The 15,331-nt window shown below is 41.7% G+C and overlaps 1 protein-coding gene across 1 annotated transcript in view; it reads right to left on the bottom strand.

Annotated features, from left to right (window-relative positions):
- Positions 1–14,560, bottom strand: part of EMCN (endomucin) — a 35,617-nt gene extending 21,057 nt beyond the window's left edge. The window contains exons 1-5 of the mRNA XM_009579592.1: positions 14,461–14,560; positions 13,532–13,591; positions 10,838–10,939; positions 10,324–10,437; positions 3,299–3,421 (exon numbers count right to left, since the gene is read on the bottom strand). Coding sequence (XP_009577887.1) covers positions 3,299–3,421; positions 10,324–10,437; positions 10,838–10,939; positions 13,532–13,591; positions 14,461–14,560 — 499 coding nt within the window. The remainder of the gene's footprint in view (positions 1–3,298; positions 3,422–10,323; positions 10,438–10,837; positions 10,940–13,531; positions 13,592–14,460) is intronic.
- Positions 14,561–15,331: the final 771 nt, after the last annotated feature.

Genomic DNA, 15,331 nt, shown 5'->3' with positions numbered 1-15,331 from the left:
ATGCTATAGATCTGTAATTGTGTTAACTGAGGCTTTGCTGTATTTTCTATCTCCCAGGCACTTCGATTTTTGTGCTCCCAGGCACTTTCCCTTTGTGAAGAAGCTGAAGATACGGTGGGTAATTTTTACCTAATATCACTGTCCATAGTTCCTACACAGTTTGTGAACAGAGAAAGTCAAACCCTCCTTGTCTTACTCATAAGAATTTTTCTTAGGGAGATGCCTCCTGTGAATCAAGTGAGTAGGATTTATAATTGGAAGAGTGCAATAAAGATATCAATAGATGCAGCAGGTTGATTCATCTGACAGTTTATTATAATAGATCGTTTGATCTTACCACCCTGCTGGGTGAACTTAAGCTCATACTGCTTTATGGATTTTTGTTGTTTAGGTCACAGAATAAAAAGCTACAATACTTGCAGTTTCTGAGATGTATTTAGACTCTGACTGATCCATTAAATCTCCAATTTTTCATTAATTAAACAAAAGGAGAAAATTAAATATTAGCAAGCAATCCTCTGTGGAGGTGGAGAATGAGTAGGAGGTATATTATACCTGACAGCCAAAGTTAAAGTTAAAAAAGTGTATGTGTCAATGGCACACAAGCAAGTTGCTCTCTTTGCTAAAAGCAGTCCCTATTGCCTTCTCTAGCCTGGCTAAGCGCTACACAGCCCCTCCTCCGTGGCTGGTGGTTTCAATCTTCTTTAATACAGCAATACTGTTTTCTGATGTTTCTCCAAGTTCTTTCCTAGGCTCCCCCACTCATTTCAGTCGCTCTCCAGCTCTCTGTGGCACTCCTCCCACACTCTGATCTTTTGATATGGCTGATTGGAAATTTCTCTTCAAAATGTGCTTTTTCCTTTTTCTGCAGCAAGAAAGGAAATTTTCACCAAAATGGCATTTTTTAAAAAATGGAAAACGGTCTCAAAACTAAATATATTCTTTTGCATTGAGGTTAGCCAGCTGAATCATTTTGGTTGAGCATACCAAATAGAAACGTTCTGTTTTGGATCAATTTCACATTAATTTGTCTTCCCCTGAGCTCCCACACAGAAGCTGTGGCTTGGGTGCCTTCAGCTTGCAAGCTCTGCTATCCCCTGTGGGCTGCAGCACCAGCCCCATTGCTCATACCAGCCTCTGCTCTGGTGAACAAAAGGTATCCAGCCCCTATAGAAGCCCCTGAATGTGAAATTTCAAAGAGCTGGAAAGAAATAATCTAATGGCAGTGAGAGAGTCAGCATTTCTTCTAGTCTCAGCACAGAATGAAACAACTGGCTTCACACTTGCGTTGCTTTAAAAGTTATTAGGGTGCAGCATATGGCTTCTCTTGGCCCTGAGCGACTGCACATAGGAGAAAAAAATCTGTTTAGAGGGAACCAAAACATTTTTTCTTAAAGTCTTCAATGTATACAGAGAATAAGGGAGCAAGGGTGGTCTAAAGGTGCACCCATTTGGGATAAGCTACCTAACTCATCAGGGTGAGTGATGGGATTTCTTGCATATTTAAGCTGCAAGAAAGAAGCAAGGAGCTGGTGCTGTGAGGAGACAGGAAACGTGTAAGCGTGGTAATCCTGGTGCTTTCGTGATTTTGAAATGGCAGTTTTATGGGAACTCAGAGTGCTGGCTATGCCAAGCACCTAGACTGACTCCCCTCTGGATAGATGGCCCTTTCTTTCGCAGCCAGGCAATTATAGTCCTGGCATCTTGGGTAGTCCCGAAGCTCAAGAAGATTTACTGGTTTTACAGCAAAGCGAGCTGAGTAAGATGATGACTTTCGCAAACAGACACAAGGAAGGTTGTAAAAGTTTCTGGGCAAATTTTAAATGTAAAAAGTAATTGTACAAAAAATGTAATAGGTAATTCAATACATAGCCCGATATGTATTACAATTTCATTTTAACCTGGAGAATTTACCTATGTGAGACAACCTTTAATTAAAAACATTGTAATTTACTGCTTTATTGCAGTCTACCAATGGTAAGGTTTCCATACCATGCACGTGTCTGCCAAAAGACACAAAACCTAACAGGATAATCATAGAATCATAGAATAGAATAGTTTGGGTTGGAAGGGACCTTTAAAGGTCATCTAGTCCAACCCCCCTGCCGTGGGCAGGGACATCTTCAACTAGATCAAGTTGCTCAGAGCCCCGTCCAACCTGACCTCGAATGTTTCCAGGGATGGGGCATCTACCACCTCTCTGGGCAACCTGTTCCGGCGTTTCACCACCCTCATTGTAAAAAATTTCTTCCTTATATCTAGTCTAAATCAAGTAACTACAGCTCACAATATGTGCATTATGAGGCATAGGTTTATTGAAATAATTGCAAAGAATCCTCTCTAAACCAATGGCCCTGGATTACAAATTAAAAAATCCCAACTTCCTTAAAATGCCTATTATTATAATATCTTTTTGCATGCTTCTAAGCATTTCAGTGTGTACTGAGCTTATGATATTACTCCACTTTTATATCCAATCCTATCCTCTATGAGGAAAAATCACAGTACACGTGCGTACTTATCTCCCACAAACACAATCCAGAAGTTGTAAGAAAAGTCTTGTATCCCTTGGGGGATGTTAAACATCAATAATAATTGGGATATGCAAACGAAGTCAGTGTCCTTATTGGATTTACACACATGTAGCTGAAAGTAAGTACTGAGTGAAGTGAAGGCTCAAGGGACCTTAAGAAAACCTGAATAAGTGGTTCTTCAAAATCTAGGAAAGTTATGCCAGCTAGAAGCTTAATAACACCACAGTGTTGCTTAGCGGATAAATACACCAAAACACACCCAGAAAACCAATAAAAGTAGACTGGAGTTGGGAAGGATTAATATCTTTTTGACCCTGCATGTGATCATGTTGTACTTTGAACAATGTCATTTAATTGGTAATATGCATTAACTTGCCCTCCAGAATTATTAACAATTGTAAAAATTACAGCTGTTTTCTCCTTTGTCTCCTTTGCTTTGCAGCCAGAAAATTTGTCTTGATGACCTCCTCTGGCAGTCAATGCTACACAATGGCCACATACAGCATATATAAAGATTGATATTATCTTTTGTAATTTATATCCTCCTGTAATGACATTGAGTATCCCAACTGAACGTTTAGAAGTTCACCCATCATTCATCATAACTTCATAGCTAGATGACATGGACACAGCGTACCCTGCATGAATAAGGAGGTGGCTCTCATTCCGGGACAATGCACAACAAATGAAGAAGAGATTCGAAATTCTTTGCATCTTTTTAACTGTTTGTAGAGGAAAATAGAGCGTATGTTTTCAAAACTTACCTGACGTTCCAGGAGCAGAAGTGGTTTTTTGTGGAGAGATTGTAGAAGAAAAAGACCATCCCTTAGTAGATGAAGCATCCAAACTCTCATTTTGTGCTAATTGTGTTCCACTTGCTTGTGTAGCTGGAAATGAGACAGATGTTCAGGGAAGATACACCTGTATAAGCATTGTCTTAGATCCTGGACCATCCCTCAGACAAACGCTCCCACCATCATAGAAGAGACTTGAGGTCAGAAAGAACTACAGCTTCTGGTAACTGCTTGTCAAGTGATGAACCATCCCTATGGAGTTGTTACTACTAGCATCTTTAAAGCACATCCTAGCATCAAAAACAGCCTCACAGCTGTGCCAGAAGACAGCCTCGAGCTCTGACTTGGGAGCCCAGAATAACTAGACAGTCTCGCACCAAGAGCAACATGAGCAGAAGAGAGAAGCTCGCTTACTGCGCTCTATCTTTAACCTTCATTTCAAAATAAATAAATAAATACAAAAAGCAAGCTTCAGCCACAACTGTCACATAATGTGATATTGTAAAAAGTTTTAGGGATTGTAATTAAGCACAGAGTTAATTATTTCATTCTGTGCTGTTAGGGCCTAGGAAATAATATATCCCTGAAAATTAATGTACGAAAAATTAAAGGGTCTTATTTCTGCTCTCACACAGTCAATAGAGGATCAAGGCCATCTGTGTCACAAGATATGCAGCCTAAGGTGAGTCCAAGATGATGGTGCAGGGCACTGCCTAAGCCCATGGAACTGAAGGTCACCGAATGACAACATGAAAGAATTTAAGCTGTTCCAGCACAGCTCATAATTCTTACGTCTATGCTCAAACCTCAGCATAACAACAGGCAAGACAGTGCCTACTGAATAAAACATAGGGGTGCCCTAGAATAACCTTATACTTCCTTTCTGATATAAATCAGAGACGTGACTGAGCTGTAAATTGTTTTCAGTGCCTCTTCATATGAATTTCAAACACTGGAACTAAAACAACTTTAAGACATGTTTTAGTCAAACGAGTGCAACATCATGCACATGCAACATGTGAATCTTGAGGAATGCTTCATCACACGCTTTATTCAGAAACTCTGATTACTTGGCCCTTCAAAGAACTCAAGAAAAAAACGTCAACACCCAAAGCTCCCTATTCTACCACCACACACCTTTAACTTGGCCCTTGCCTTCCCCTCTTATTTATTAAGTGCAATACCTTGGAGAGGCAAGCTTCAAAAATCAATGAGCTAAGAAAGAGTGAGCTGAAGCTGCTGGAGTCAGGGGATTCATACAACTTTGGGAATTGAGATGTGCTGGACAGCCAGGGATGGTATCTTTGAAGGTCAAGGCATGGAAGGAAACCGTACTGAAAATTATGCAAAACAAGCTTAAATGCCTAAAACTTTCACTGGGATTCTAGTAATGAGAAGCATGATTTCACTGTCAGCTCCCTCCAGAAACCTCAGCACTGTACCCCTTCAATATGCAAGCCTAATCTGCCATAGAGATGCTCTACCTCATTTTTTACTATGGTATAATGCAAGGATCTGAGAACTTTAATAATTCCTGCATTCTCATCACAGAAGCCTTGAATGAATCTTTAAAAACAAACTTTTTCCACTTTTGGTTCTTACTGTGGTTGCTTCAGACTCAAATTTTAAATGTTGAATTTTAATCTGAGATCAATTAAAAAAAAAAAGAAAAAAAAAGAGAACCTCCCTCTCCCTTTAAGATGCATGGGCTTGTAACAGTAACAGCAAACATCTTGTGGCTTCCTTATCATAAGTTAGGAAAAGCTTGCATGGGAGAATGAAAAGGCAGAATAACAGTAAGCCTTCATGTGCAGAGACGGTCGAACACAAATACACTTTGTGAACACTGCAAAACAATCAGGTGTGTGGGAGAGACGAGAGAGGCAGCCAGTTGCCTTGTAACCCGACGGAGAGCTGTTTTCCCATGGGGATCACATGTTCCAGGCGTCCTATCAGTCCTGGCAGCAGCCCAGCCCCGGGTGCTCCTCTTGTGTTTGGGAGCTGCAAGAACAGACTGATCTTGGGAACACGGGCTGTGAGCTGGATATGCCTCGGCAGGGGATCGCGAGGGGAGGGATGATAGCATTTCCATTTAATTTTTTTTAATTCAGCCCGGGTGAGATTCTTACTGTGACTCGGGTAGCACCAGGTATGACTCACGCCTTCACCTAGGGCTTGGTGTGAAGCTTTTTGCATTTATTTCGGCAGACTGCAGAACAGGCTCCCCGCTCCCAATGTCAAGGGGCGAAATAGACGTGCTACGGTGCAAAAGTCTGTGTGCCAGTTTTCACCACTTCCAAGATGAAAAACGCAACCTGGTGGGGAAGGTTCCCTTAATTCCACTGTACTAGTGTAAGATTAAATCCTAGCAACCCAATTCTCTGCTGACTTGAGGCTTTGAAGCGGCTTTTAAGCAGCATCCAAGCCTTACGCCTAATACACAGCATAGGCTCTACCATCAACACATTTAGCAGATCGAATAGCTTCTGTGCCAAAAGCCTATGGGAACAGAAGCATCCATATCCAGCCACTGCTCACGTACGCGACAGCAGCACTGACAGCACAGTACGCCTGCTAGAAATCTGCCTTTTTGGTAAATCCCATAACTCATATCTATGCAAGGTTTAATTTGATCTCAACAGAAGCAGACAGCGCAAATCCCTACTGCGGTGCCTGTGTTCTGCACGGGAACAGGCGGGGGACTCTGCGCGGGCACACGGTGACTCAGTTCTGCCGTCCCCACTGACAATCGCTGCAGTAATTCATCACACTTCGGCTCAGCCAGCTGCAGCAAAGATTTCTGCCTGCCTGGCAGGGGGAGGCCTGGGCTCGCAGAAAAGCAGCACAGCAGAGGAGGGCGGCTGCTGCTGCTGCTGCAAAAGCACTCACATCATCAGTTAATGGGTTTGTTGTCAACAGCTGATGATGAATAAAAATGGTAAAGCAGTAAAGATAGTAAAATAGCTGTCCGAATGGGCCTTATTGCTGCAGCGGCAGAACTCCCTGGTGGTGATGCAGCTCTCTCTGCTGATATTTTGAGAAGATAAATGACAGTGTGTTAACACATATTTGTCAAAGGGATAACCAACAACAGGGAACCTGAAGCTGCTCTGCAAAGCTGCTGTCTGAGCCTCAGGTATTTCCTTACTCTGTTTCTGAAAACCCTTAATTTTCTTTAACCAGCTGAAATTCGACACATATCCTCACTTGATCTTTCTACTTAACCTACGTATAATCCACATATATTCTGGCATTTCCCAACAGTACTTTAAATTTTCTTTACAGCAGGCTGTTACCTAACTAGCTTTGACATGCCTCAAGTAAGTGGCAAATACTCTGCATAAAATATATGCACTGCAAAGAATATAGACATCTGTACGTGTGTTAAAACCTTACTTGGCCAATCAACAAATCAAGGAAACACCTCTACAGGGCAGAAGGAACTGCACCCAAACCATGCTAAACATCAGCATGAGGGCTTTGTAAGATGGAAGACTAAACCTTCTCCCTTGAGCTCGTATCTTTAGCATAAACACACATACAGGCCTCACCCCTGTAATCAATAGCCTGAGAAACCATTTGCATTAACAAATGCATTCATGAAAGCTTTGAAAAATCCCAATGTAGCAAAACCAATGCAACTTCACGCCCATTCAGAGGAATGGAAATTGGCTAGGGAGGTAACCAAGCAGATCTCAGTTGCATTTGCTGTCTGCCAGCTTTATATTTTCTGGTAAGCAAAAAACCCCAAGTATTTCAAAATGTATGTTTTAAAACATCTCTCTGCCTAACATGTCTCAGCAGCCAACTATACTCAGTGTTTACCTACAACACGTGGTAATGACCTGAAGACAATTGAGCCATATCTGTTACCATAACCTTCTTCTGGTAGTTTTACTGAAGTAAAGCTTCCTTCTTAATTACCAGTAGTTTGATAAAAAGAGAAAAAGTATCTTTTTTCTTGCTTTTTAATATTTAATATTTCATTGCACCATGATGTATCATCATCCAGGAGAGTGGCATGAGATAAATTAGAAACACAACACCCAAAAATCCATTCTTACTTGTAATTTAATACCTCGAGCACTGACCTTGCGTAAGAGGCTTGCTCCATATCCAAGGGAAGAAGAACATGATCTTTTGTTGCATTTCATTGCATATTCTCTTTGATAACTCCAAGTGTCCCAGGATATGAAATCCTGATTACAGATGCAACTTGCTGTAGTATGGCACCATATAAATTCTTGTTTCGGGGCTTGGACTGCACAAGTGAGGTCACTTTTTTGACTAAATGTGAGATATTGGATTTGAGCCCTTATATTAATAAATAAGAAGGTTAAGGAGACAAGTCCAATTGCTGGCTTCCAATATAATAAACAGGGCAGGAGGGCAAAGAGGGAGAGATTGTACTTATGGCCTGCAGAGAAAAAGAATACTGAAGACTTTGAAAAAAAAAGACAAAGTCATTTGCATGATTTCACAGAGTGTGGAGCACTGGAGGCTTTTCCTGAATTTATAATAAAAGGTGACAGCAGCCACAGAAATTGCAGCGGAGACAGGAAGCCCTGTCAAATCTCTGCTGTGTGAATGCGATCACTCACTGAAGCTTTTAGCAGGGATTGAAGCAGAGAAAGCGATGGCCTCTGTTACAAAACAACAGAGGCGCCTGCTTTTTATTAAAAATCAGGTGTAGTAAAGGTAAGTTTTGAAGTGTCATAAAGGCACTGCCAATTTCTGCCTCCGTCCCATATGGCCAGCCCAAAACGGGGGAGAAGTGAGTGCTAGTGAAAAAGAAAAAGAGAGAGTAGACAACTTTCATCTCCTGTCCATTTTGAGAACAGAAGTCTTGCTACACCTGTGCTCGCTTCGGGGAGCGTGACTCCCCCAGCCCTGCGCTGCTGCTGGGGATGCTGGCAGTGTCTGGGAGGGTGCAGTGAAGCCAACGGCACCTCGCCGTGCCAATGTGTGGGGTGGAAACAGAGAGATAGCTGTAGCCAGCAGCCAGACGGTGGTTGAGGGGTCTGTGGGTTTTCTACAAGGGCTGGCCGCACATCTGCACAGCCCCTGTGCCCTGTCCCAAAGCCACTACCTTCTGTCCCGTCCCACCCCTTCGTGCTGAAGCGAAGGCCATGACTTTCCTGAAAGTCTTAAAAACCACTAAAATTGGTTTTCACATACACAGTTTTTCCAAATACTACTTAGCGTTGAAAGAAAATATAGTGTCTTTTAATGCAGGGTAGTTCCCAATGTCTTCTTTAATTTTCCTGTTTACAAAGGCGAGTGAGAGGCAGGTAAGCCCTGTTTTTAACCATTTTTATCACAAGTTTTGGTTGTTTTTTTTTTTTTAGCTTAAATGAGGATTTTTAAAAACAAATCACAACCCAAGCAACTAGGGACTGAACTCTAGCTGGAGGGACCAGAACACAAAAGGAATAGAAAGGAGGCGTGTTGGTGAAAACTTCACGCCCAGGCCCATCGTACCTCCAGCACCATCATACCTCCAGCACCAGTTTTTCAGGGCACCAGTGCAGAGCAGTGACTGGAGCTAAGCTGCACTAGCAGGTATGCCTTTCCTCATCAGTTTTCCTTTCCCTGCTGGGAGCTCTACCTGTCACCAAGGTTTATTTCCAGGTGGCTGTGCTGCTCTGGTACCCGCAAGCCAGGAACCTCTGCCAAACCAAAAAGACTAGGAATCACATCTGCGATGCTGCAGGCTTTTGACAGGCCCACAGTGTTACAAACGCAAGTTTAAAAAGATTCTTTGTGGCCTTCGGTATCACTTCAGCAGCTTGTGCATCGGCCATACTGTATCCTGTGACTCACCAATACTGGCATTTAGAAGCCAAGCCAAAACACAAAAGACTTCGGGCTGACAATCAGACTACTCCCTACACCAAGCATAGCGGGAAAGCTGCATCAGTAGAAGATGTAACCACTAACTGAAAGGGTAACTGCTCTCCAGGCAGCTTAGCAGGCTCGGGTCCATGAAGGGTAGCTTTAAAGGAGAATTTGCACAGAGAAAGCATGCAGGCTGTTTCATAGGATCCATTTTTAGGCAAGGAAACCAAGGGAAGAGAAGTCAAGTTCTAATCATTTGTCACAGTTCCGTATGCTCTAAATATCAACTCCGAGAACCTTGGTGTACCACTGACTGCTGAGTTAAATATCTGGAGTATTTCTTTCTAATTTTTTGAGTCAATTAAGTATAAAAAGTAGAGTATTTCAAAGCTCCGGTTCAGTAAAAGACTTGAGCAAACATTTACAGTGTAGTTCCTAAACAAAAAAGGGAGACTGAATTTCACCTTAAGTTTACTGAGCTCCTTTTGGATGTTACTGTACTTGTTTAAATTAATCCAACTACTTACTGGATATGTGGGATTTTTAAAAAAATTTTCTTTTTCTAGAATCCAATCTGATGCGCTGGGCCAACACACGTGTTATTCTGAAGATTTATGGGGAACAAAAGTATTTCCTAAGATTGATGAGGGTAATTAGTACACCTCTCTGCTTTCAGTACTGTGATTCATAATAATATAGAACATAATTAACTGTAGCATTGTAACATATATAAAAACAAAAAACAAAGGGGGCTGTTCTGACACTACTCTGATCACATAGAATCATTTGCTTTTGATGAAATACTTATTAAATAATAATAAAAAAAAACAAACAAAAAAACCCCCAAAACACAGAAGAAAATAAAAAATGAAAACCCTTCCAAATACATCTTTCCCAATTACAGGGAGATTCAAATCCTGTGTAATGGCTTCAGATCACCTCCACTACAAATTAAAGGTGTAATATTCTTTGTGTAAGATTCTAGGGCAAGATTCATTAAAGATATGTAATATGGTAGGATGAATAGCTCTGCTTCCCCAAACCTCCAAATCCATAAGTCAAACTACTCTTTTTGATGTCCTTTTATTGCTCCACACTGTTTTACAGAAATGTAGCATACAATAAATCAGAACTCTCTCAATGAAATTATCACTTACTGTTTGTTGTGCTGCCACTTTTATCTGCTGCTGTAGTGGTCATTTTTGCTGGTGGTTGCGTTGTTGTACCTTGTGTTATTTGTTGTGTAGTACTAGGTGAAGAAGGCGTGGAGTCTAATAAAGGAACGACATTCAAATTATTTCCTCAATTTTGTATACACATATATGCACACACACAAAACACACCTATTGTGCTGCCTGCAGCCTAGTTTTAAATTATCAAAAGAATATTTCATTTAAATTGAAGATCAACAGGAACAGGGCTCCCTTTGCTGCAGAGAAAGTCACTCCCTGTCCCATAGGTGGGTCATCTCATTGATGCAGTTACAAGGCCTGGCTTAGAGCTGCCTTGAGCCTGACCAGGAGGAAGCTCCTGCGCACATCTGCAAGATTTCACCAAAGAGTTCACTATCTGTAAAACAAATTCCCAAGCCAAGAGGCACTGCTGCTTAATTATTTCCTGAACGACCACTGGAACAGCATCAACAATTAGCTCAAAGAAACTTTCACTTACTGCTTGTGATGGACTCATTTGTAGCTCTGATTGCAGTTGTTGTCAGCACTGACGCTTGCAATGTTGTTGCTCGTGAAGTTGATGCGTTCACAGCTTCCGTTACTGCAAGAAAGGCATTCGCATCTTTATTGATTTATTTTATCATGCATAAATAAACGCCACATATCTCTAGCTGCCTTCTCTCACAAAGGCAGTGAATTTCTGTTTAAAGTCTGGCCCTTACAGAGCTTTCTTACCCACACATTTTTAAAGAGGATTCAAAGTGCGTATGGTTGGTATCAGAGGGAATGTTTGGCCTGTGGACAATCCACAAGTTGCCCACTGAAAGTCAGCAGCTGTAGCTTCCAGCCATCCCCTAAGGAAGAGGCGTATGCTCTTTGGGAGTTATACAGAGGTGCTTGGCATGACTGCCAAGGGAAGAGGTGAGGGGAAAGGAGCCTGGCGTGGATGGATGGGTTCACTGCACTGGCAGACTAGCACTTTGCTGCATACCTGTTTAATAGGAGGAGGGATGTAAACTCCTCAGAAAGAAGTGCAAGTAACTTATATATTACAGGCAAAGAACTGAAGGAGAAGAGACTCTAATAGTCTTTGTGCAATTTTTTCCTCCTCTTTCTGCATCCACCTTGAGCCCTGTTTGGATCTTCTTTGGCTAGCTTTCCCAGATGCTCTTCCTCTGCACCCAGATTTCTGAGGAAAAAAAGCACCCGGCAGGCCTTCCTCTGAGGTATGCAGCAAAGCTTAGGACATTTTGGATGAGATGAATAACTGATATTCCCCAGGGTGAACCTGGTGCCCTTTGTAAGGTGGCTCCTGCTAGTTCTTTTCTCCAGAGGGGTGAGATTTGGAGGCTGAGGGAAGAGGAAAGAGCTCCCTTGGACAGCAGGGATCACTTCCAGCTGCTGCTGGTACGGAAACAGGGGAGCAGAGTTGCCCAAACATTACTAAGGCAATAGCAAGGTTTAAATCAGTATGTCTTGCTGTCCATGGATGGCATACTGCAGGTCCTGTGTGCCCCTGGCACATGCTCAAGGGAACAGACTGGCAAATTGCTGCCGAGGGATCTGGGCTAAAAAACTCATAACTAATCATTTTAAGAGCCCAGTTTTCATTTCTGTAATCTAATACAAACAGAAAGTGCTACTGTCAGCTACAGAGGCTCATTTCAATCCTTGACAACAACCCAACGTATCCTACTACCTCTTCTAGCACTTTTCATGGATGGGAAACATGATAGAATAGGAACAAACCGTGACATGACATGTCATTTTCCCTCATATGACTTGAGTACTTCTAAATGCAATGTTCACACCAGAACTTTTAAAATATAACTTGTACTCTTTTCCTTCACTCTCAGGTTGCTGGCTGTTCACCTAGAATAGCAGTGCCTCAAAGAATGGACCTCCTTGGGAGCTTGCTCCACACCCACAAAGTGCTTTAATCTCATAGTGACCTTCTGATGCTTTTTTCATAGGCATGAATAACAATACTGCTTTCCCTTCCGTGACAAAAAGCTGCAAGAGAAATTTCAGTGAAACATCTGAAGAGCTCATTCACTGTGAGGTGTCAGGCCTTTATTAAATGTCTTTGAAACAGACATGAACATCAGAGTTTTTGAAACGTAAAAGAATTGCAGCACAATTTGAAAGGGACTAATTCTTCTGCTGTAATAAACATAACGTATGCATACTTCACCTGGCTGCATCTTATTCACCTCCATTACTAGCACTTCAAGTGTATACATCATTATCATCTCAGTGCTTTCAGCTCCAAAACAGACTCATTAGTATCTCTAGTTATCAAAAAATATAATCCTGTGTCCAAATTTTCTTCTCTCATCAATTCTCATAAATGCAGCAGTCTTCAATATTCAAACTAATAGAGGAGTTGATATTTAGCTCACATGAATGAAATATGGTCAATATTGATTCTTCCATAACTACAAAGCTACAAAATAAAGAGAACTGAATGTGTCAGTTGAAGATGTAAACCAGAATCACAGACTTTTACCATACGAAGCAGATATTTTCTGTGTGAAGTCTTCATAGTTTTAGGACTTTAAGTTTGATCTAGTAAAAACATTCACAAACAAAAGAGAGGGGAAGGCAGCTTTTGAAACTGAGGGCACTGGTGCCACCTCCTTACCCCCAAAAGTGAATCTTGACATCAATAGTTTCGAGAAGTTACCAATAGCATTTTTGCAAATGACAGCTTTATGCACATGTATTCTTTCCTATTAACTGAGGCCCAACATTGGCATATATTGTGTAAATCTTTACTGTTAAAGTCCATGTCCTCTTCTGTCACTCTACACCCTGCTGCCCGATCCCTTAACTGATGCTGTTTCCCTAATTGTTCTCAATCTGACGACCTCTTGAACTATAAGTTTTAGCTAATCTTTTAACATCTGATCACCCTTGAACCACTACTTGAGAGCATAGGAACTCACAGAATTTCAGCCTTTTTCACCTGAAACAAAAAATGCAGCCTGCTCAAATTAACCCTCTCCTTACTAAGATCCCTCAATCCTTTCTTCTCAACAGAGTTTTGTAAGAGGCCCAGGGAAATACATTGTTCTACAATCACCTTACATGAAATAATTCACCTAATTTCTCCCAGAAGTTGGAAAAGCTGAAAGCTAAAAAGGCAATGGGATCTTCAGAATACCAGATAACAGTGAACTTGAACTCTTACCAGATTTTGATGTTGATGTAGAAACAGTTGTACTGATGGTACTGGTTGGAATACCATCTTCTGAAATAAACACAGAAAGAATCATATTACTTCAGCCACCTTCCAGATCTATTTAGTACTACACAGGCATATAAGGCAGAGAGCAGCAAGGACCTTCCTGAAAATCAAGTTCAGAAGCCTATTAGCAGAAGCAACCAAATCATACAACTTTGCTAGCAACCTTCTCAAGCTGTATCCTAAACCTCTTCGCTTTGCTCTCATTGCTGTAATGGGGAGCATCTACTACGGCCTCCCCCCTTGGACTGCGGGTTGTTTTCAAACAGGTATTAGTGTCTCTAAGACTAGTTTGGAAAAAACAGAGCAAATAAAGGTTTTTTGCTAGCTCCTCCTCTCCCTGACTACAACCACAGTTGCTCTGGGTGTTCACATTGGAGGATTAACTAAAATAACTGGCTGCAGGAGTAAGCACCCATTCTCCTGCCTTGGAGGAACAAAATTGTACTAGCTCCCTGGCTAGTACAAGCACTTCAGGAGGGGTTTTCAGCATCACACTGATCTGCGACTGAATGGGAGAGCAAAATGGCACAGACTAATCCCCCAGAGCTTCCAGTTTGGAGTGTGACATCCTGTCATGCTGCATTACCATGCTGTAATACAGACATCGCAAAACTGAGTCAGGACAGCATGTCACTATTCTTGTGTGACTCCATTCATGGTAATATCTGCTGGCATTCTCTCTTTTTTTGGCTACAGGGCAGAACAGTCAGCTTTGTTCTCTTTGCTCAGGGTGCTGCGCTCCGATTAACATTTCAGAAGCACCACCCGGGGCCTGCCAGAGACACAGGTCTAACCTGGAAAAAAAGTAATACATAATACAGTTGCAGGAGCTCTGCAGGCACGTATTAAGGCCTAGTCAGATGAGCCCTTACCACTCCTCTTCAAGCAGCATGAGGTGTTGTCGGCCCTCTTGGCACCGTGCGCATCTCTAATGGGCCTCAGCTGGGTTGTGAGCCCCACTTTCTTGGGCATCTTTTCTAGGTACGCTGCTGCCTTCGCAATGCCTCATCACAGCATGTGCTGGCCCAGTTTGATACGGTATATCTCATATCAAATTAAATCAGTTTCCTATGGGCCTGCTGCTGCTGCCCCAGCCCTACTCCCCAGGACACATGAATACAGTCAGGCTATGCACAGCCCTTCGCCCAGTGCATTTAAAATACTGTTTTTCCTGCCATTTAGTTACCCAGTCAGAATAATGTTTCATAACCCACACTTGAAATACTTTGAAAACAAATTTTATCCAAATAGACCAAAAAGCAATCTTGTTTCCCTAAACAACGAGCATTTTTCCATCTCTTCATTCTCATTACAAGCTGCTGACAAAGCTCCTGTAAATCCCCATGCTACGAGGCCACAGCACTAAAACGGAATGTTTTTTCAACAGTGCCTATATTTCATATGGTTTGTTATAACATCTCTCAGTAACTACCATGTCTGTACCACCAGCTAAATGCACTAGCTGGCCAATTAGCTCATTCCCTAATTCTTCCCTTAACTCAGCATGACTTGTGGAAAGCCCATTGCAATACATGGATCATTCATGCTTTAAAGGTGTTCCATTTAATAACCATGTTGATAGGCCAAGATTTCCTCAAAACTAAAAAAATTGAGAATTTAAGTCACAGTTTTGTTAGGATTCACAATTTGCTGATTTTATCACAGTCTAGAGATAAACTAAGATAAATTTGATTAGCAGAGTAGAATAAAGTGGAGTTTTATAGAATCATAGAATCATTAAGG

Source organism: Fulmarus glacialis, unplaced genomic scaffold, assembly GCF_000690835.1.
Source record: "Fulmarus glacialis isolate BGI_N327 unplaced genomic scaffold, ASM69083v1 scaffold1506, whole genome shotgun sequence".
NCBI lineage: Eukaryota > Metazoa > Chordata > Aves > Procellariiformes > Procellariidae > Fulmarus > Fulmarus glacialis.
Note: the sequence above shows the minus strand (reverse complement) of the source record. Positions and strands in the feature narration are given on the sequence as shown.